The sequence below is a fragment of the Sarcophilus harrisii genome, chromosome 3, assembly GCF_902635505.1.
Source record: "Sarcophilus harrisii chromosome 3, mSarHar1.11, whole genome shotgun sequence".
Lineage (NCBI taxonomy): Eukaryota > Metazoa > Chordata > Mammalia > Dasyuromorphia > Dasyuridae > Sarcophilus > Sarcophilus harrisii.
In genome coordinates, this window is record NC_045428.1 from 432,868,251 (window position 1) to 432,893,029 (window position 24,779).

The window sequence follows — 24,779 nt, forward strand, 5'->3', positions numbered from 1 at the left end:
AGATCTAAGATAGTGCTTCAGCTACTTATATTCAATTAATCAATCAAAAACATTTAATATAACAATATAAATGTGAAATAATGGAATATAAATCTCTGTCTTTCTCTGAAGGTACTTATCATCTAGCTGAGAAAAAGAAGGATGTACATTAAAAAGTAACAAAGATTAAAAGACAATATATAAATGCCAGAAGAATAGCATGTTGTAGTGGTGGGGATATTATGAGAATTCAGAATAGAGGAGAAAATCTTTTAGGTTGAAGTGGTTATGAAGAAAGGAAAAAGTGTGCTGAGCCTTGAAATGAGAGGGAGTTTTGAATCAAAAGGATGGACATAGGGGAAAACTGATGAATTCATTCAGACTGATGAATGAAGCTTCAAAGGTAATTATGCAATGTGTGATTTAAACAGTGAATATAAGAGACTGGTTTGAGTAAGGATGAGGTATGTATAATTTTATGAAAAGGAATAGTTGGACATAAGTCTGGAAAGTAAAAGGGGGCTAGATATGAGAGAAACAGTGTGATCACATATAAAGTGTTAAACTCAGAATCAAGAAGACATAAATTCAGATGTGGCCTCTGCTACTTACTAGCTATGTAACTATGGGCAAGTCACTTAATGTGTGAAACTTGTTTTCCTCATCTGCAAAATAAGAAAAATAATACGGAATCTTTATACCTTCCTTATAGGGTTGTTGTGAAACTCAAGTTGGAAAAGTGGAAAAACACTCTGAAAGTATTATGTGAATGTTTTTATTAGTATTAATAGAAAAATCATTCTTCTTGACTTGTTCAATGGAGTTCACACAGAAATAGTTCTGAGACAATATAATGTTCTATTTAATATCAATGTTTATTGATATTAACTAACTATAAACATATTTTTGATGGAATTCAATTAGAAACAGTTCTAGAACAAACAGCTATCCTATTATTCTTTCATATTAATCTTCTACAGACTAAGAGGCACTACCTTCTGTTTTAATAAACATTTTAGGCTATAAACTTATCCTCTGTATGCTGACTGAAGACACTGTACAGTAGTAGAACTGACAATAGGAGGGATGGATGACATGTTTCTCATCCTCTCCATATTATTTTTATTTTTTTATTTTTATTTTTATTTTTTTTGCTGAAGCAATTGGGGTTAAGTGACTTGCTCAGCTAGGCTGTGTTTAGAGTCTGAGGCCACATTCGAACTCAGGTCCTTTTGACTTCAGGGCTGGTGCTCTATCTACAGCATCACCTAGCTACCCCATTATTTTGATTTCTGATAGATCTCTTGTATCTATTTTGAAAGCCTGCCTTTTCAGTCATATGAAGCTTGAGTATTATGGCAACATCTATAAAAATGGTAACAATCATCCATAAAAACTTAAGAACAACAAAGAAGCATTTATCAAGAGATTCCTAAGTATTAGGCTTTATGCTAAGTGCCTGGGATACAAAGAAGGGGAAAAAATAGTCTCTGCCTTCAAGGAGCTGAATTCTGAGGCAAATTGCAAAAAGCCAGATATAATGTAGAACAGAAAATAATGTTGAAAGGAAAGTAGTAGCAGCTAGACTAGATAAGCAAAGCCCTCGTGCAAAAGGTAGGATTTTAGTTGAGTCTTGAAGAAAGGCAGGAAAAGTAAGAGGAAGTGGTAAGGAGGAAGAGTATTACTGAGCAAAAGGAAAAACTAATACGAAAGGCACAAAGATAGAAGGTGGAATATTATGGGTGAGAAATAGCAATTGTACCAGGGTTGTTGAGGGTAGAGTGTATAGAAAAATATAATCTAAGAAGATGAGAATATTGAAAGCACCCAATTTAGGTCAGTTAGGTGGTGCAAGAGTGCCCAGAAAGTCAGGAAGAATTAAGTTTGAATCCAACCTCTAGACACCATGTTATCCTGGGCAATTTGCCTCAGTTTCCTTATTTGTAAATTGAATTGTAGAAAGAATTAGAAAACCATTCCAGTATCCTTGCCAAGAAAACCATGGAGATCACAGGAAAGTTGAATATTACTGAATAATGTCTGAACAACAAAACTCAAATTATAAAGACATTAAAATGTTAAATAGCAGACTATATATTTGATGCTGGAAGTAATTGATAGTCACTAGAATTTGCTGAAAAGGAGAGTGACCTAGTCAGATATACACTTTGGGAAAATAACTTTTGATAGCTGGAAAATTCATTAAATGGGGAAAGACTTGAGGTGAGAGATCCTAACTAAGATGGTCGTCATGTAAAAAGAGAGGAGTTGGGAAAAGAGAAATGACAAGATTTGACAATGGAATAGTTAAGTGGGGTGAGTGAGAGTTAACAATGTAACTGAGGTTGAAAGCCGAAATGGTTAGCAGAATAAAACTTCAATAAGGATAGTAATAGGGAAGTTTGGAAAAAGGGAGCATTTTTGGTGGGAAAAAAAGATGTTTTGAGTATGTTGAATTTGAGATGCTTATGAGAAAAATAATTTAAAATGCTCAAAAGGCAATTGGGCATGTGAGGCTGTAGCTCAGATCAGAAACTAGGATGGATATAAGGATCTGGTAGTCACTAACAGAGAGATTGATATTGAACTAATGGGAACTGATGAGATCATCACATGAGATAGGCAAGAGGCAAAAGAAAAGAAAGCTATGGCAAAATTCTTTCTATGATAAAGGCCTGATTCCCGTACAATTTATGGGCTGAATCATCTAGGATATTTTTAGGCCTTTATTTGCATTACAAGGATTTGTCTCCTTTTAGTCAATGAAAGATTGCAAATTTCTGATATTTAATTGATGTTCTCTTTGCAAGGTATTCAATAGACAATTATATCATAATCACTCCAGCCACATCTTTTTGGATAGTATTTAGATAGAAATAGTCCTGATTCAAGTTGCTATCATGTTCTTATTCCTTTATGTACAGTGTTTTTTGAAGTTTTGCATGGGTGGATACAATTATTGGTTTTTGTAATTGAATAAAAGTATTAGGATATAAGCTCATCCTATACAGACTCACTGAAAACACCTTTGGTGCAACTTTAGTGCTAGCTAAGACAAAAAGGATGATAGGTATTTTATCTTGTTCCCACATGATTTTCATAATCATCACCATCATTGTCATTATTGTTATCATCACACATCTAGGTGGCACATTGGATGCAGTCCTAGGACTGGAGTTAGAAAAAGCTCCTCTTCATGAATTCAAATTTGGCCACAGATGTAATATGATTGAGCAAGTCACTCCTATTTGCCTCTGTTTCCTCAGTTAGAAAATGAACTGAAGAAAGAAATGGCAAAGCATAAAATTTGGACAGGTGTCCATATTAAAATAAGAGTGTACATCTTTATGCAGAACATTTATGTGTTCTGGCAACAAATATAAAGCTCTATAATAGCCTAGTTCATCCAATTTGGAAGGCAGTGCAAACTGAATGAAACTAATTACAGTGTTAGCCTAGGATCTTGAGTAAGATAAACTTCAGAGTGAAGTGGGAGGCTAAGTAGGTGGTCTTCTACCCACTAAAGCCACTTTATTTAGAGGTACTAAACTACATGGTCCCAAGTTAAGAATAATAGAGATAGTGATGGCAAGATTTGGATCTTCTCCTGGGATAAAATTTAGGAATTTAGGATACTTACGAAAAATTAGAGGAAAGCTAGGGGAAAATTAAAGTCAGGAGTAACATTGGTGAGAAGTTGCTAAGGATAGATGCAAGATGAATTTCCATGAGAAAAGTTGTTTTATTCCAAAACAGTTTTTTTTTTTTTTATAGAAACAAAAATAAAACAGAGAAAGTTTTTTTTTTTTTTTTTTTTTTTGTAAATCTGCAAAGTAAAAGTTGAATAATGTGAACAAAAAGAAGGAGGTTCCTAGTTTTCTTTGGAAGTTTAAGTGAAAATTAAGTCAGAAAAGAAAATATTTGAAGATATTTGCTCTTTGCAGAAGAGTTTTACACCTAGGACTCATTTCACACCCAAGAACAAATCTTCTGGAACCAAAATCTTTTCATAAAGCTATTTTTTTGGATTGTCATCTTAAGTCTCTGACCTGACTTCCCAAAGTTAAAGAGCATCTGATTTCATCAAATCAACTAACATTATCAATGAAAACTTCCTTGAGTTTTTCTTTACCATTTAATAGTTTTATGTGATCAGAGAGTCCTTACAGCTCATCTAACCAAAAAGATTATTCAGAAAGTCACCTCTACTTTTCTGATTGTACTTTTTTTTTTTTACTAGAAATCCCTGCACAAAGAATTACTCCAAATTCTCTCCATAGTTATAATCATACAATTCAAAGATCAATTATCTTCAGTCACAGTTTGTAGCCCCAAGTGTCTTCTTATTTAAAAAGTTTGTCTTATAAATACTGCCTATAGATCATAACATACATGTAAAGTATGCCAATTGAAGTAATGCCAATTTTGCCAATGAGCAGAACCCAAAATTCAACATTCTCTTATACAATACTAAATTTCACCATCCAAATTGTTCAACTGAACCCTACTACAAATATTTTCAGGCTCCAATGCAGGACAGGAATTCAAAGCATGCATCTGAGTATTTAATGGTGTTAATTTCTGGCTGCACATAAACATCAGTTTCATTTAACAAGTCAAAATCTTAGGAAAGTAAAGCAAATAAGTCCCAGTGAGAAGCAGCAAGCTGGGTTCTTCGGAATGGCAAAGAAAAACAGCCCAGTGACAGATGTCTGGCTATTTGGAAATATACCTAAGGTTTATCTTTAAATGTACTTAGTTGTTAAATATTAGAACCACAGTCCCAAATCACAGGTTCTTCACCTATTCATTTGCATATAAAAGAAAATGCAGAAGGGAAAATCCCTAACAATAAGATGGTATCCTCTGGAATGAAGATTTGTTTAGATTTTTTTAATTCAAGCATGCCTGCTTTGCTTTTCAACTACAAAGCTCAATCATGCCTGGAGCAAATTTTGAATTGAAACCATAACTAATGAAATAAAGGTTAGTGTTTTTTTGTTTGTTTGTTTTTGAAACTAGCAGGCATTTGTTAAGAAAAAGAGAATTTATCTTACCTGGAAATATAGAAGGCCTTTTCTTAGGACGCCTCAGGTGAACAGGGTCCAAATTCTTAATGTTTCTCTGCAGTCTTCCTCGAATGTCATTTCCTATGAGCAACTCTGGTGGCAGGCTACTCCGTCTTGAAGATTTATGATCATTCTGAGATCCATTTAGTTTGTTCTTTGTCCTGGAATATAAATTACTGTCATCAACTGCCATTGTACATAGGTAAGCCCTTAGCAGCCAGAGTTTGAGAAGCCAATGGCAGCCGCAGCCATCCCAAGCTCTGACGTTCTCATGCTTTACCAAACACTTGTTTGGTAAGTTTAGCAAGTTGATAGGCGTGGGCTAGACAGGTGTAGAATTACTAAGTAGCCCCTCCTTTCCAACAGTTAATAGCACAGGGGAGGAGAAGCATGAAAATCATTAGGTTAACAACAGTTTTCAGAAAACTCGGACATTTGAAAAAGTGGAAAGTCCCAACAGCCTATTATGTAAGGGTCCTTATGTGTAACTTCTTAAGATTCTCTACAGCAAGGAGACTTGATAGTTAAGAAGAAATGCCCCTGCAGTGTCATGTCTAACTTTTTCTTTCTTTTTTTTTTTTTTAAAGAAATCCTTATAATTTCCCCAAGTAGCCTCTTCTAAAAAGTGTTCACAGTAGAAGAAAAATCTTTGTCATTTTAAAATATATTCAGAATCAGAGCTATGTGTACATACTTCAAGATGTGTGTGCATGTTCAGAACAAACTTCTGTGCTTAATAAATTTCTTATCTAACTGATAAAAAATAAAAAGCCTGGCAAAACAAGATGGGAGAAGACTTGAACAGCATTATAATTATCTGTAAACAATTTTATCATCTGCATATGGCAAGGTTAGTGTGACAGCAGCAAATATTGCACTTCCTCCTTCCTAAATTTGCTTTATAAGGAAGGGAGTTACTTTGAAAAGCATCTGGCACTCAGATCAGGAATCCAGGAAACGAGTGTTAATTTCAGAAGTGATGACAAGCTTCTATGTTCGCAGGAGCTGGTGACTAAAATTTTACTGTCTTTGAGGAGGTGGGGTTCCTCCTCATTTTTAATCTTTGGGGTCAATCAGTCAATTGCCTTAGGAAAGGGGGGCATTTGCTCTGTACAGTTTCCTATTTGTGCCAATTCTTCCTTTCCTCTTTTCCATGTTTTATCCTGGCTGCCCACTGCTACTCCTCCCCGACTTATGCTCACAGATCTTTTCTGTACAATTCTGCCTAGCTAACTATACACAATTCCTATCCTTGTCCTTCTTTCCTAGGAATCCCCGAGGCTAGCTTAGTAAGCACACACCTCACAGCTATTAGCACTGTGTGTCAGACTTTAGTACTACATCTTTTCTTCCTATTACCTGGCATGGGTAATTAGTGGCAGAGAGAAGGCAGGTTATATAAAATATCCACTCATGACTAATAACAAATAGAAATAGTTGCTCTCCCCTAAGGAAAAATAAATTCACTTTTTATTCTCAGTCTATTCTTTCCCTGGGTGTATTTTTAATGATAAAGGCATAGTGCAGTACAGAATAGGTTTGCGCTTATACCCATTTAAAGTGGATGCCAGTCTGCTGAAAATGTATTTAGTCAGAATGACTGGTTTTTAAAATAGGAATTCAAGAGACCATTCAAAATCATTGAGTTGCTGAACAACTGCTGGGTTACTTAGGTTTCCTGGATGCTAAGTAGGTTTCACTGTGTTAAAATTCACAAGTTGTGCCTTCTTACCTAATGAAAGCCATAGTAAGTGGGAATTTCTTTCCCTCTTAGTCCTACATCAATGAGGGTTCTAAACCACAAAATTTTCTGAATATAAGAATTTTCTTTACTGTATGCTTCCTGCATTATCAGAACTCAATAAATCCCAATTCATGTAATTAGCCAATTTTATTGTTACTCCCTATGCCAGTACTGTTAAACTGGGGCTACCTATATTCTTTCCCCCTTGGAAACAGGAAGAGGGGACTCATACTCTACCAACAAAGATACACTTCAAAACAATGAGACTCCTGAAGAAAGCTACTTTTAAAAGCTCATAGGTTCATAGATTTAGATCTAGAAAAGCTCTTAGAGCTCATCTAGTACAGCCCTTTAATTTTTCAGATTAGGAAAATGAGGTTTAGAGAGTTAGCATGATTTGCTGGAAGGCACACAGCTTACTGCTACCCTAGATGAATGATGACAGTATAGAACCATGAGAGATGATTATAGTGTTAAACTATGCTTTGTGACTTATTCTTTATGTCTTTAAGAAATCATTTATTTAAAAGAATGGTGTTGTTTTGTCTCCTTCCAAGTAAATGGGATACCATGTTAAATGGAAGCATTGAATAAGAATCAGGTAATATGAGTCCATATTTTGTAAGTGACCAATTATATGAACTTTGAAGCCACTTAATCTGTATTTCAGTTTCTTTACCTATGAAATAGAGATTATACCTATTATCTTCCAACTCATTAATAAATATTGTGAAGCTAAAGGAGATGTGGAAGGTGTTATTAACAAACAGTGCTATATATACAAATATAAACAATATATAGTTATAATTTTGTTTTTATTTATATTAATTATCCTAAAAGAATTGAGACAGAACAATACATATCAGTTATACATTGTTACATATATACAATATCTAAATTCAATTTGGAGAATGACCCTGTTATTATTTTTAAAGTTTATCCAATATGTAATATTTACAAGCATTAGAGATCAAACTCAGCTCAATATGTGAATTTTTTGCCTTCTCTTCTCTTCTATTTTCCCTTCCACATTCCATTCACTTGTCTTCACCTATTAGAATGTAAGCTCCTTGAGAGTAAGGACTTTTGTGTTTACTTGCATTGTGTTTACTTGTTTATTTAGCACTGTCTTTTATTTGTCAGCCTATTAAGTGTAATTGGTTATAAGATTTTCTTTAAAAATAAATTTTAATCGATAATTTAATTGAGCAAATTTGTTTTAAACATCACATATTTCCCCAATGTATCTCTCTTCTATTCCTTGCTTCCCCTTCCCCAAAGACATCCTTTAAAACCAAGAGTAAAAGAAAAATATAAAATGGTTCAAGAAAACTAACCAATGAGCTAAAAAACTCTAAAATAGTCAGAATTCCATATACATTATCCCTAAACTCACTAAAAAACAAGGAAGGTGCTTCACACATTCCCTTTTAAGGGAAAGAATGGTAATTATAATTTTGCAGCATTCAATTTTGATTATTTTGTTATTGTTCTCTCCATTTACACTGCTGTATTCTTTATGTATATTGCTTTCTAGGTTTAACTTATTTCATCAATTGATTTAAGTCTTCCCATGCTTCTCTATATTTGTCAAACTTGAAGTTTCTTATTGTACATTAATATTCCATTATATTCATGTGCCATAATTTAGCCATTTGTCAAAGATAGACATCAACATTGTTTCCAGTTCTTTGCTATTATAAAATATTTTGGTATATGTATGGGACTTTTATTTTTCATTTTCGTCTACTTGGAGAACAATATGCTTCAAGACATATTAGTCAAAAAAAAGACATGTTAGTCACTTTTTCTTGGCATGATTCTAAATTGCTTTTCAAAATGGGCAGAGCATTTAATAGCTCCACCAATAATTGATCTTTTTACCATCTTTGCAGTATTGGCTACTCTCATTATTTGCTAATTTTCTGTATATGAGGATTGTTTTGATTTTCATTCCTCTTATCATATTGGAGTGAATTGGAGTAATCTTTCTTATGGATGTTGATCTTTTCAAGTTTTCTTTAAGAATACTTGTTCTTAACCTTTGACTTTCCTTATTTATCGAGGAATGGCTTTTGACAAACAGATTTTTAATGGGCAATGAAATGAAAAATGAACAGAGAAGAAATAAAATTCAGGTTTTTGTCCATTAAAAATGCTAATTATTTGATATGACATTGTTAAAATATATTTCAAATAAATATATTCCTTTATCTGTGAATTTTTATTTTACTTACAACTTAAAAAAACTAATATTCATATAAATTATAATTTTATAATCAAAATTAAGAAGTAACAAACTTCTGGGCACTTTTAAATATTCTTTGTTTAAGAGATCTCTATTCAGATAAGATTCTTTTCCATAAATCTGTTTTTTTTTTTTTTTGAGGAAAAATGATGGAACAATCTGGATGTATATACTACAAGGAGTACTATCTAGCAGGAACAATTTCCTTACGTACATTTGCATGTTCTTAAATCCCTAAACAGTGAAATGGGAGGGTAAAATACTCCTAAAATATATAAACACAGATTATATATATATATATGTGTGTGTGTGTGTATATATAAAAGCATGTGAGTGTACGTATATATATATATATACATATACATTTATATGACTGATAATCTTAATAATGACCAAACATAGATAAATTTGCACTTGATTGAATTTAAGTGAAACTCTTCATGCTTCATAAAATTAAACTAATCCTTCGTTCTTGAATCATCTCCTTTTCTGTGACTGCTAAAAATTGGGATCTCATTTTTATGAGTCAAAAGAAGAATATGGCTGTGTGTTGAGGTTGAGATGCTCATAAATTATGATTTTCTAAATAACTCTCTAATTAAATGATATTAATATGTAATGAGGGGTAGCTGCCCTGGAGGCAGGAGGACTTGAATTCAAATTTGATTTTAGACACTTGAGATTTACTAGCCATGTGACCCTGGGCAAATCATTTAACCCCAATTGCTGCACCAAAAAAAAAAAAAAGTAATAGGACTAATCATGGTACTGGTCATGAGATCAAAGACAGAAAGAGAGATCCAATATACACCAAAATCTCCATAACAGCCCATTTTGTGGAAACAAAGTGGGTGCTCATTGATTAATAATTTCAACACTCCAAAACAATGCTCCATGAATAAAATGGAATATTATTGTGGAGGAGGAAAGAAATTGAAGGAGAGATGTTGGGAGCTGTATAAGCTGATGCAGAGTGAGTGAACAAGACAAAAAGAAAAATAACGGCATCGATTCCCATATCCCTGTCAAACTTTCTGTTCCCTCTTTTCACTTTATAGTCTACTAATGGCACCTTTGATATAAATTATACCTATCTCTTCAAGAAGATTTTTTTACCACTTCATAGAAAAATAAAATAAAAAGAACAATATCATGAAGCCATGATTTTTTCCCTGAATTCAGGTAGTTCTTAAACAACATTTTTTAAATGGTGTTGCTTCCTTTTAGTAAGCTGAAATCCAAGAGGCATTTTACAACTGTAAGCAGCAGTACATTCCTAGAAATGATCAACCAAGAATGTATTAGGGCTGTCAGAGTTAGTCATGCTGGCTTTAAGATCTCGACTGAACTGTATCAAATGTTTAGTTAATGAGCCCCTTTTCTGAACTTCTTTTCTGTGTTTATTCTGGGATTTCCCTTGGATTTCCCCTTCCTCTGCCACCCAAAACCATAAATAGCCGTTTCCCAGGCTCCTCCATTGTTGGACAGCTCTGTTAGCTTTCTAGACTACTGAGCTACTATCTGTCTCCCTGTAATTTCCACCCTCTGGTTCCAGTTGAGACCTTTGAAATAATAGAGGGAAATCTAATTTCTACTCTGATAGTCCTCTGAATATTTGTAATTAATGAAGTTCAAATATGTCTTCTTTTTTCACACTAAACATTTCCAAGTTTTTTCAACATCATTTGATATATCTTCCACACAACACCATTTTATTCCTCTGGCTACAATCTAGTCTGCCAACACCCCTATTAAAACGTGGTTCTCAGAACTGGCAAGGTACAGTGAAAAAAAACTTTGAATCAGAGACTCTGGATTCAAATCCCAGTTCTGTCATCTAATACTTATGTTACCTTGAGCAAATCATTAACCTGCCACATGGTTAATCTTGAGTCCCCATCTAGAACAACTTTTTCTCATCTGGGGAAAAAACAAACAAAGGTCGAGGAGAAGATACAAGAGCATAGAAGTTAGATGACTTCTAAGCTTCTTTCTAACTCTAAAATCTATGATTCCACAATCTTCTAAATAGTTCAGATATAGTCTTTCCAGATGTGAATGAATGTAATATATCTTTTGATGCCACCCAAGACTGTATTAGTTTTCTAAGCAATCACATCTTATTATTGAGTTGTCAACTAAACTTCCTAGGTTTTTGAAATAATTTTGAAGATGTGAAATTATGAATTTAATCATCAACAAATATGAATATTTCAATATGCAAAGAATAAGAGAATTGTATTTTTTTTAAAAACCCTCTATGATCTTGTTAGTTAAATTTAGCACAGTAATAAAATTATTTAGTCCTCTTGATTTTTTCTTAATTTTAAATAAAAAATAAATTATAATATGCTATGTCTCCATCTTCTATTTATGCAATTGACTTATTTTAAAACCAATTATAAAGGGCTTTGTATTTATTCTAATTAAATTTCCACATGTTGAAAATATTATAGCCTGACTATACAAAATAGTCTGATCACCCCAAACCTATTTGCAGTTTTAAATGCTAGAAATAATGATGTTTTGGAAAATAAATGGAATTAAGCAGCTTAATTTATTCCATATGACATATTTATGTAAAAGTATTTGCTTGACAACTTCTATAGAAGCTCCAAGATTGTTAATATGTTACTTCATTCAGATTTTGGTTAAATGAAAACCCTGTCTACCAGTATAAACTGCTTCTTAATTACCTGGTCTATATAAGAGATTTGTCTACTTTCTTCACCAAGAGTTTGAATGGATAAACTAATTAATGACCTAGTTTCTTAAATTAAAGGTGCTGGAAGAGTACAAAGTAAAAATTAACAATAACAGCATGCTTAAAATCTATAATGATCCATAAAAATGTTAAGTATCATTCTCAGGTGAATTTATATCTTTGCGATTCAGGTATAGTTTATGTAATGCTAGGTTGGGAATCAGGAGCCACGTGTACCATTTGATTCTATTTCCTACTCCTTGGATGACCTAGAACAAATCCCTTCATCATTTACTGCCTCAGTTTTGCCATCTATAAAGTAAGAAAGACAATAGTATATCTGTTCCAGAATATCTGACTGGAGATTTGGGTGGATTGCATATTTGTGAAGTAGTTTAGGCTGAGATACTATTTATAAATACATTGCTATTCCTATTCTTTTGAATCTGATTAAATTTGGCATATATTTTAAAAATATGACTGCCTCCAATATTTTGTGATCCTTTTTGCTTGGGTTAAATGAGGCTACAGCTTAAAAGAGACTAGCAAGCTGTTTTAGTCTGAGTCTCTTAAGTGATCTACACCTTGGGATTTCACCTGCATTCTTTGGTCTGGTTTTGAAGGTTCAGAAATCTGTTCTTGTCAAGTCATCTAGTGATAAATAGGCTCTAGGAAGCAAATTCATACTAATAAATTTCATAGAACTGTGACATAAGCAATTTGTTAATTGACAGTGGAAGATATATCTGGCACAAGAAAATGAATGAGCTATCTGAAAAAAATTACTTCCCATGGGTGACTAAGGCCACTAGTGAGGGGAAAAATAAACAACCAATTCCATAATCAGAAGATTTCTTGGTGAGTACAGATTTAGCACAAAGAGAGATGTTCTAAAAAAGAGAGAATTCCATTAAATTAGAGGAGGTTTTATGAACTCTATTTTAGGTATATTATTTCTATCTAAAGACCCCATGTTGGTCATTTAAAATCAAAGCACAATCTCCCTTGAGAGAAAAGCAGGTAAATATTGTTAAATTCTCATTATCCAACTCCCTTTTCCAGCAGACTGTTATTAGTGAACCAAGAAATGTTTGCCATTACACTATTTCCTCATGAGATAAAACTCAGAGACAGAAGAGATTTCAGAGACTACCTGGTCCAACCTGTACTTGAACAATATACTCAATACTCTACAATATACTCAAGGTATGGGTCATTTAGTCTCTATTTGGATATTTTCAGTGAGCATGAACCCAACCTCTATTCATTCCAGGCAGTTCATTCAACTGTTGGAAGGCTTAAGAAGGACTGCTAGATGGTACAGTAGATATAGTGCTGGGCCTAGAATCAGGAACTCTCATCTTCTGTTCAAATCTGACCTCAGGTACATACAAACTGTATGGCCTTGGGCAAGTCATTTAATCCAGTTTGCCTTAGTTTCCTCCTCTATCAAGTGAGCTGGAAAAGGAAATGTCAAACCATTCCATTGTCTTTGCTAAGAAAACCCCAAAATGGGGTCAAAGACATGGACACAATTGAAATGAGTGAACAATAATCTTTAAGACCTTTTTTCCTATCAAATTGGACTCTGCCTCCTCGCAATTTTTGCTTATTGTTCTCAGATGCTGCTCTCAGGGCCCAAGCAGAATAGGCCTAATTGTTTATAATATCTCTTAAAATACTTGGATATAGTTATGTTATTGCCCTCCCTTCATTGGCCCCTTCCAAATTTTCCTATTTTCCAGAATAAACAAAGTGATGTCCTTTAAGCAATTCTCATTTGGCATGAGACCACCAGTCTATCCACTATATCAGTCACTCTTCCCAAAACTGTGTCCCTGTATTGAATTCATCCTTAAGATATAATCTTGAGTGAAAGGATATTCCTCTTCCCATTGCTCTGAACACTCATCAAAGTAGAATGCAAGAATGATTTCAGAAAGGCCTGGAGAGACTTCATGAGCTGATGTTAAGTGAAGTGAGTAGGACCAAGAGAACATTGTACACAGTAACAACAAAATTATATGATGATCAACTGTGATGGATTTCAACAATGAGGTGATTCAGGCTAATTCAAATAGACTTCTGATGGAGAGAGTCATCTGCATCCAGAGATAGCCTTGACAGGAGAAGTTAAATAAGCTACCTAAGATGGTTGTGAAAACTTTTGGTCTGAAGGATTTTAGAGTGAGGATGACCAACCGTTAATCTTGGATGGTGTTAGTAAAGTCCCAAGTACCGAAGTCCCCAACAACTAGACCAGAAAAGTTCTGGATGGCCCTTGAAGTTCTATGATTCAAATAGCTTTCTTCAGGTCAAACCATTAGCCCTTTCTGAACATACAAAGCAGAATAAATATCCATGATAGTTTTAAAACCTAGAAAAATAACATAGCTAATGTTATTTTAAAATGTATCATGGACTACTCATTAATTTTCAGAAAACCAGTTAACATTTTCTCCCAATCAATAAAGTTATAGGTGAAATGTTTTCATAGAAACATAACTTTATGACAAATTGAATTCATTATACTTGAAATGTGACATTTTATTCATTGCATTCTCTTTGTTCCATACAATTACAGTCCTAGTCTATAGAATACTACTCAGTATGCTTATCTGAAAATAATTTTAAGGAAAAAGGGCAAAAATTTTGCTTGGTCTCAGAGGTAAGGAACTATTCCACAAACAACACACACAATATCATAGAGAGGATTCATGGATTAGGTGGGATTATACTAGATTACTTTTATGGTCCCTTCCAAATCTGAGATTCTTGATAAGAACTGTATTTATAAGGACTATACTATTAATTTGCGGCTAGTAAATTATGATTATATATTTTTTCCAACTAATTTGTTATATTATAAGATACTCTAAACAATAAATAGTACTCTAAAATAAAATGCATAAGCAAAAAAATTAGATCTGGAAAGGTCTTTGGAAGTCCTATAATCCAACTTGAAGCTTCTTAAACTGGAGGTTGTGACCCCATAAGGAGTCACATGACTGAATGTGAGGGTCATGAAATTATGATTTATTATCAGTATATGTTTGATTTGTATAACTATTTTATTTACCTATATACTGGGTTAGCACAAAATTGTCTCTGGTGAAGAGGGGTCATAAATATTAAAGAAACTGAAGCCCAGAGAGGTGAAATGATTTGCCTAAGAAAACACTGATTTTCAGTAGTAGAGATGAGTGTCTAGGTCCTCTTGATTCCATATATTATACTCTTTACCCTCATTCTGTGATGTTTTCCAATCTTTTCCAATAATTGCCAACCCTTCTTGTCTTTTTTTTCCTACTTGTCCATTTTCACCCTATCCAATTATATTATTCTTCTTTTGTCTTCACCTGTCTGTTTTTTTATCCTTATTACTAGAGAAACCACTGAGCCACATGTGAGACATCAAGGTATCTTTTGAGTTCTTCTCTTCTCACAGTATTGAAGAAAAGTCACCATTTTATTCATTTCCTTTTCCAAGAATTAAATTCAGAAGCAAGAAAACCAAACTAGACTTGATTTTATACAGAATTTTTAAAAAGAAAAAAAAAACTAACTTTTTTCCTTCTCAATCAAATTAAAAGTTTAATGTTAGCTGCCTCAGAAATAATCTTACTAAAAGGATACTGATTTTTAAAAACTTTCTAATATAGATCCTAAAATCCAAGACTTTTTGTGCTACCCTAATTCTCCTGGCTGTTCTCAAACTCCACTTGTTAAGGTATGGTTACTGCTAATTCATATTCTTTAAGCAACAAAGTACTCAGAAGTATTGATTTAAATAGTATAATTCTATCCATAAACTTCCAATATTGAATCCCAACTTAACATAAGCTAGCTTGCCATCTTTTGACTCAGCTAAAAGTGAACATCCTAGAAATACAATTAAATATGAAATTGGAAAGTTACTTTTCCTCTAGTTTAGGAATTCTTAACTTTTCTTTTGAAATGCATCCCTTTGATAGGATGCTGGTGTCTACAGACCCCTTCTCATACACATATTGTGTGTGTAAAATAAATTACATACAATTACAAATAATACTGAAATATGGCTGTCAAATATATATATATTTTAAAGTTCACCAACCTCTTATTCCTTCATTAAGGATTGCTCTAGTTCCTTAAACCAGATTCAAATTTCTCTAAAGGATTTTAATGACCAAGAGGGCTTATATTAAGGAGGCAAAAAAAATTACTCATGGCAAGGAAATCTTCCCAACTTGTGGAAAACCACAAACAGAAGTAGAGCTAATATCCAAGTGGTAGGGGTGGAAGTCCCAGCCCCTTTCAGGAACTAAATTTGGAGCCTTTTTTCTATTTCTTTTTTGTCTTCAAAATCTTACAGACATATTTGAAGACTGTATTTGCTCTCTTTTGTTATCAATTTGTCTGAGAAAACAAATTTAAAACTTCTGTTATCATTGCCTAGGTACATGACAAGGATGGAAGGGGAAATGGGGAGTTATGACAGCTATCTTTTAGACCAATTCCCCAATATCTGTTCCTCCTCTTTCACAAAACTGAAGTGAGGACAATAGGGTTTCAAAGTTGGTACTTGGACTAGGTTGAGGAGGTGGGGGAAAGAATATTGTATTTAAAGTTAGAGTTCTTTGATGGTTACTAATTGTGTAACATTGACCAAATTGCTTAAAATTTCTGGGTTGTGGTTTCCCCATCTTTAAAAATAAGGGGTTAGATGACTTCCAGATCTCTCATTTCATATCCAAACTGTCCCCCAAGGATCTGTCCTGGGCCACCTTCTTTTCCCTCTTTCTGTTCTGAGTTCTGAGTTCTAAATTGCTATAAGGGTAATTATTGCCCTATTCATATAATTCCATATCTGTGTGTACAATTCAACTTCATTCAAAAGCATTTATTAAATGCCCACAATGTGCAAGGTATTAGAAATTCAAAGACCAAAGTGATGGGAGTGACAAAGAGAGTTCCTTCCTTTAAGGAGTTTAAATTTTACTGGGGAATATAACAAATGAATAGAGAAGTAAATATAAGCTGAATTGAAAAAGAAGAGAACAATGACAACTATGGGGATCAGGAAAGGATTTTTTTCATAGGAGGTAGCACATGAGCCTTAAAGGAATAAAGAGATTCATAAAAGACAAAAGTGAATAAATAGGAAATTAATTATCGGAGCCACTAAGGGCTGTTTTTGTCAAAGGTTCTCCGGATAAGGAAGGAATGCTAAATTTGGAAAATTATCTGTCTGCACCACAAAATGTGTATAGAGGAATAATATACAACAATTCTGTAAAGTTAAGATGGAACCAGATTGTGAAACGTTATTTAACACATACCAGTCTGAGGAATTTGCATCTTATCCTAGAGGCAATAGAGAGACACCGAAGATATCTGAGTGGAGGAATTATTTGGTCAACACCTGTGTCTTATTGACAGTTGTGCAGGGAATCAAATGAAGAGGCTGTTGTCATAATGTTGTTATAAGTTGGCAAAGAACTGAACAATAATGATGATCATCACTAGATAGAGAATGAAAGAAATGGATTCCAAGCTTACTTTGGTAACTGGTTGGATATGGAAGAAGGAGATGAAAGAGTAAAGAATAAAAATGAGATAGTGAAGCTGAATGCCTAGAATGATAGTGGGACCCCTAAATAGCAAATATGAATTTGGGGAGAAAGGGAGATTTAGAGAGGGAGATGATGGCTTCTATTTTAAATATTTTGAATTTGAGATAGCCATGGGACTTCCAGATGAAAAATTGCAGCAAGAAGATACTACAAAGCCTCTTTTGGGAAACGGAGCTATTCTGTACTAGTACTTTGTATAAGAAGAAAAACTTCATATAAGTACACATTATCACCAACATGGCACACAATAGGTCATAGGAGTCAAATACGTACCCATAAAACCACAATATTATACAACTTGAAGGAACTTTAGATATATCTTTTACTTGAAGGATCTAAAACTTACAGTATCCATAAATATAATCTAGTTCAAATCCCTCATTTCTTAGACAAGATGATTGAGTCCCAGAGAGATTAAGTGACCTGTCCAAATCCTCAGAGAGTATAAGTGTCAGTGTCAAGATCTGAGACCAAGTCTTCTTACTTCAAATCTAATACCTAAACTATAAAATAATTTTCTGTCTCTTTTTATAGGGGAAATATTAGGTGCCTTACTCAAGGTTACATGTCTGCTTCTAGGTAAAGCTTAGAGAATAAATGGATCTCTTAATTTCCAGCCCTATATTCTTTTTCTTTATCATATGCAGATGTATTCTAATATGCACTGATGAGAAATAATCAAGAGTCTCTGATCTTGTTAATACTATTTCTCTTTTTCTTTTTCCTAACTGAACAAATAAATATCTTAAAATTTATTTTGCATCCTGTAACTATCATGTATTTTCTTACTAAATATAATTTTTTAAATGTATCTTTTGGTAACAGTTATTGGAGAGAGGGGTGATAGAAGAATTAGTGGTTGTTTTGGTTTATTTTGTTTTAGCAGAGGTGTTTCTTTTTGGCTTACACTATTTTGTCCATTATTTCTTTCAATTTCCTGATACTATTCTTGAGTTTTATATACTATTGAGGAAAGAAATTGTTATTTCCTTTGAATTTTCCTTAGATTTCAACACTGGCATTAACTCATGAAAAGCTGCTGCCACCTTTATTCTTTGTTCTTAAATATTTATTTTTTTCCTTTAAGCTGTGAGTATCATACAATCTGATATCCTTTGGGTTCTTCCTCCAGGGCCCACTGAATTCCTGCAGAAATTGATGAAATTTCAGAGGATTATGTATTTCTTTTCATTCCATCTGCTTTCTCTATGTTCTAAGTACTCTAGTTATCCAAAGAAACACAAATACCAATAATTCATGAGAAAAAGGAAAAGGAGGCTTGAGCAGGCCAAGCCAGGAAAGGGATTCAAAGTACCCTGAAGTATTTAGGCCAAAGGTTGACAGGCAGTTGAACGATTCACCCTGTTCACTGAATACTCAATTGTTTGATTCACAAATAGTCAAAAAGTCTGAATTCTAAAAATTCCTTTGCTCATGTTTCACTATCACAGTGAATGCAATAAATCTGAAGGAGAATGTTAACTTCTCCAGACATTCTAAAAGGAAAATAATCTGAGTCTTTTATCTCTAGTTTTTCTTATGTCAGGGGTCCTCAAACTTTTTAAATAGTGGGCCAGTTCACTGTGCCTCAGACTGTTGGAGGGCCCGACTACAGTAAAAACAAAAACTTTGTTTTGTGGGCCTTTAAATAAAGAAACTTCATAGCCCTGGGTGAGGGGAATAAACGTCCTCAGCTGCTGCATCTGGCCCGGGAGCCGTAGTTTGAGGATCCCTGTTAGATTCTAAGAGACAGAGGACAGACTTATGAAAGAAGGATAAAGTCATTCCAACATAAAAGTCAGGACGGGCACGGCACCAAGAGTAGCAAAAGAAAGTGGGAGAAGGTAAGCTGATTCTTTCACCCATCAACAATCGATCTGGGTTCTGTTATTCTTCCATTGGCCTACAATCTAACCTAGCACAGTGTCTGAGAAGTGTGTAGCATGATGGATAGAATTTTGGTTTGAATTTCCAAGACCTGAGTTCAAATCTTGATTCTTACACTTACTAGCTATGTGACTAGAGGTAAGCGTCTGTGCCTATTTACTCATCTGTAAACAGAGCTGACAATATCTATAGCACCAATCTAATAGGTGATTCAAAGAAGATAACGTATATAAAGCAATCCAGAACAATTAGCACAGTCAGATACTGAGTGTGTGTGTGTGTGTGTGTGTGTGTGTGTGTTTAAGTGTGTAATTAGGGTTAAGTGTAATCAAAGTCACACAGCTAGTAGGTGCCAAGTGTTTGAGGCAATATTAGGACTCTATTTCCTCCTGACTCCAGATCTGCTGCTCTATTCCTTGAGCTGTCTAGCTATCCCATAAATGTAAATTATTGTTACAATCCCTGTCTCATCTCTGTTGTTTCATATAATGTATTTCGTACATTGCTCTTCTGCCGATATAAAATGCCCATATACTTTGTAAGTCTAAGTGAGAGCTACAAGAAGCATTCTTGGAGATTTAAGAAATCTTAACCTACTAGAGAACGTAACCATCTTTAATTGTTCCTATATATTTTTTTACATGAGCAAAAAGAAGAAAAAAATGACAAATTTTTGATTAAATGAGTTCCATGATGACTTTACATGAACAAAAGGACACAGTTCTATAATTAGTAAATACAATTTATATCAACAAATGATTTTTATACTAGATTCCCTCAGTGGTTCCTGTTAATTGAGATTATCTGTGGTATCATTTTCAGGTCAGGATAAAATTTAGTACTAACAGGGCCAAAAAAAGATTTTAAAGAAAAATAATGTTTCTTACTTATAGAACTTCTATAAAAGTATGAAATTTCTCAAAAAAGGAATTTAAAGTAAAATTGTAAAACATATATTCTCTCCAAGAGGGAAAGAATAAAAAATGAACAAAAAAAAAAAAACCTCTTCAAAAAATTGTTGGACACAGAATTATAGAACAATAAAGAGGTCTTGGCTTAGTGTTCAAAGACCGGAGCACAACTTCATAGTTTGAAACTTAATGGATATGTGACCCTAGACATATTATATCACCTTTTTGCTTTGATTTCCTTATTAAGATAAAGGAGAGATAATAAAAATAACTTTTATTAAATCTGTGACTTTGAGCAAATCCTTTTACTTCTTTGGGCTTCAATATCTTCATCTGTAAAATTATATTACTGAGTAAAATGATTTCTAATCTAGCTCCTGGTCTATGATCCTCCGAACTACCTCACAAAGTTATTGTAAGAGAAGCAAAAAAATAACCATTTATATAGCCTACCATGCACCAAGTGCTTTTTTTTCTCATTTATTATCTCACTTAAGACACTATAATAAGGAGAATTATAATGAGGAAAACACTTTTAACTTATAAAGTGCTATATAAATATGAATTTATTGCTACCTTCAACTACTATAAGTGTGAACAGAAAAGTTTCCTAAAACCAGTCAATTTTCTCATTCACCACATTTGTTACCATTCTTGAAATCTTTTCAAATGGCATTTTGGTTTCCTTCACATTTTTTTTTTAAGGAGAGGGGACAGGGAGATACTCAATGGTCTTCTCACTGAATCAATCGGCTAACCAGAGGTATTTCAACTAAGTGTGACAATGTGTTGGGACTGGTTGAAGAAACTTTTGTCAGGTCTTCTGATCATCTATAAAATTGAAAGCCAATTTGGAGAACTCTATTAAAGTCTGTGGCAGATTAGAGGGGAGAACTATTTTAGCCGGGCTCTTGGGAAAGAATCATTGGGGAAGACATAGTTGTCTCTAGTCTTTCATTGCCTCCTACCTCCCCTTGAAGTTCTTGTGAACTTAAGAAGGTCAAAAGATTTGAAGATCTCACCCACATCCTAGCACTATCCCAGGAGCAAGTGATTGGTCTCACTGTCTTGTATTGGAATCTGAAAACAAACTAGACACACTGAGAAAAGACAGCCTTAAGACTTTATAAAGGAACCCTGCAAAAAGTTATATTGTGCCATTTTGAGAACTCCAGGGAAAGCACTTCCAGGAGTTGCAACTTATACCCTTGGGGCCATTTTCCATTGGACTCTGTATTTGTTTATAGAAGAGTATCACCTCCCCTGCCCAGTTGGGAGGGACATTTTGTGCCAACTCTTCTTATTGTATTACCTTAGTAAATATCCCTTTGTAAAAACTAATTCATTTGGACTAAATGATATTGATAATCATTGAAGGAAATAAACCAGTAAAGGTCCATAAGCTTCAGCATAAAATACCCCTACAACACACACACACACACACACACACACACACACACACACACACACATCCCTCAAGCACTCTGAGAGGAGAATTGATAATCCCATTCTGGGGAACCAACTGGTCTCACTGAATTGGGGTTAAGAACAGGATGATTTCAGAAAGGCCTGGAGAGACTTACATGAACTGATGCTGAGTGAAATGAGCAGGGCCAGGAGATCCTTATATACTTTAACAACAATACTATATGATGATCAATTCTGATGGACCTGACCATCTTCAGCAATGAGATGAAGCAAATCAATTCCAATGGAGCAGTAATGAACTGAACCAGCTACGCCCAGAGAAAGAACTCTGAGAGATGACTAAGAACCATTACATTGAATTCCCAATCCCTATATTTTTGCCCACCTGCATTGTGGATTTCCTTCACAGGCTAATTGTACAATATTTCAGAGCTCGATTCTTTTTGTACAGCAAAATAACTGTTTAGTCATGTATATTTATTGTGAATCTAATTTATACTCTAATATATTTAACATCTACTGGTCATCCTGCTATCTAGGGGAGGGGATGGGAGGAAGGAGGGGAAAAATTGGAACAAAAGGTTTGGCAATTGTCAATGCTGTAAAATTACAATAACTTGTAAATAAAAAGCTATGAAATAATAATAAAAAAAAAAGAATTGGGGTTGGGAGAATAGTTATAGAGCCTGAGCTAGATTTCTAAACTAACAGATATGACTTCATTTTAGGATAAAAACCTAATTGAACCAGTGAAAAATGACTGCAAGTTAATAATATCTTAAACCTGTTTTCACAAAGGGTCAACACCAATGGCAGTGCAGGTCATGGACTGGTTTGTTCAGTCACACAGCTTTGATGAGTGATATTATCAGAGACTATATTTCTTTCTTCTTTTTTTTAAACTCAGCATTTGATTTCAATATTATGGCAATGTCTAGGTAGGAATAGTTCATCAGTCAAAGCATATCTGAAAATGCTGTGCAATGTATCGTTTAAAAAATTATCTTTATTTCATTAAATTTCCCCCAAATACATGTAAAAAATGTTAACACTCATTTAATAAAAAACTTTTGACTTACAAATTCTCTCTCTCTTGAGAAGACAAGGAATTTGACAATGATTATACATATGGAATCATGAAAAATTTATTTCCATATTATCTATATAGGAAAAGAAAACACACATAAAACAAAATAATAAAAATGAAGGTTAAAAATGCTGCATTTTGCATTCAGTGGTCATCGGTTCTCTCTCTGGAGATGGATAATTTTTTGTATCATGAGTCCTTTGGAATTATCTTAGATTATTGTCTTGATCAGAGTTTTTCATTGTTAATCATCTTTACCATATTGCTCTCTCTGGTTTAGGTATCAAAATCATCTTTTGTGTCATAGAACAAATTTGATAGGACTCCTTTGCTTATTTTTTCAAATAATTCATAAAGTATTGGGAGAAATTTTTCCTTAAAAATTCGGTAGAATTCACTTGTAAATCCAACTGGTCCTGGAGATTTTTTTTTTACGGAGTTTATTGATGGCTTGTTCAAATTGTTTTTCTAACATAGCATTATTTAAGTGTTTTATTTTGTTTAATCTGGGTATTTTATATTTTAATATTCATACATTTCACTTAAACTGTTACTTTTATTGTCATGTAATTGGACAAAAAAACCTCATTTTTGATACTCATAATTTGTTTTTTTCTTTCTTTTAAAAAATCAATAACCAGGGGTTTATCTATATTATTGGATTTTTTTTTCATTTAACTAGCTCCTAGCTTTATTGATTAGTTCAGTGCTTTGTTTTTTTTTTTTTTTTTTTTACTTTCACTTTTATTTATTTCAATTTTCAGGATTTCCATTTCAGTGTTTGTTGATTTTTAATTTACTCTTCTAGTTCTTTTAAATGCATGCCTAATTTATTGATTTGATCTTTTCCCTTTTATTAATGTATACATTAAGAGTATATTCTTCTAAGTACTGCTTTGTATTCTAAATATACTTGTATACTTCTTGTATAGTGCTTTGTATTCTTCTAAGTACTGGTAAGTATTCTAAGAGTACTTCTTCTAAGTACTGCTTTGATTATATTCCACAAAATTTTGGAATGATGTCTTATTGTCGAAATTCTCTTCAGTGAAATAACTGATTGTTTCTATGATTCTCCCCCCTTAATTCTTTAGGATTAGATTTAGTATTTTGGAATATGTTTTGGATAAAGTACTGGAATTCAGATCTTCCCAACTCTAACGTGGGCTCTCTATCCACCATGTAGTGCTGTCTCTCTTCTTATCCTTAAAGGAATATAATTCTAGAATGAGAATATATCCCAGATGACATTCCATGTTTTAGAATAACCCATTTGTGACATATTGTGTCTAGACTTCATTCCCTCCCCAGTATTTTTAATGCCATACTAGCAAATGGTTGGTTATGTGATAAATTTAAAAACTTGAATAACTAAAGTTTGTATTTAAATTAAGATAACCCAGATAAGGACATAGTATAAAGCATACATGATCAGATGGGGATTCAGTGATTTGACCTTCTACTTTAAATACATACAAGTAGCTTTGTGGGGTAGTGGGAAAAACACTGATCTTATGCACAGGAGAGATTTTTAGTTTGATTCCTACCCACCTTTAGCAAAAACTGTGTGACCATAGGAAAGATTCCTTTATCTCCAAGTCCCAGCTTCTTCATAGGGATAAAAAGATCTCTTCGAAGAGGAAAATGAATAGATGAAGGGATTGAGTTGGTCATCCAACAATGGAAGGAATAATCTTTCTACTAAAGTAGTCCCCATTTAATGCTAAGAGATTTTTAGGACTCTGCCTGGAAGGGAATTCATAGGAGAGCATGGAATAAAGTCCAACAAGTCTGAAGGTATGAGTAAATTGTGAAGGGGAAGTACCTATGTCCCAGTCTGTAGTCTTCTTTGTTAGTTTTCTGGAGGTCTTGGAGCAGCCTTCTTTTTAGTTGAATAATCACCAAGAAAATAGCCAGGTGTTAAAGTCTAAATCCTTTATTATCTCCTTCACAATCTGCTTTCCTTTCCTGGGGCCCAGCTAAATTTCTTGAGAGCCTTTCAGAGTGGCCTTGGTCTCAGTGAGGGAAATGCAGGAGTCCAGCCACCAGGAGCCTGACTGAAGATGGAATGAATCTGTCTCTGGGTCCCTTCTGAGTCTGTCTGGCT

General features: G+C 33.8%; 1 protein-coding gene across 5 annotated transcripts in view; it reads right to left on the bottom strand.

The window, feature by feature from the left end:
- FRY (FRY microtubule binding protein) overlaps positions 1 to 24,779 on the bottom strand; it is a 470,054-nt gene that overhangs the window by 385,279 nt on the left and 59,996 nt on the right. For 3 of the 5 annotated variants that reach the window (XM_031960729.1, XM_031960731.1, XM_031960728.1), the window contains exon 1: positions 5,037 to 5,329. In XM_031960729.1, coding sequence (XP_031816589.1) covers positions 5,037 to 5,241 — 205 coding nt within the window. In that variant the 5' untranslated portion in view covers positions 5,242 to 5,329. Of the gene's footprint in view, positions 1 to 5,036; positions 5,331 to 24,779 lie in introns of those variants that run through there. The other 2 variants (XM_031960730.1, XM_031960734.1) reach the window with 2 other exon arrangements.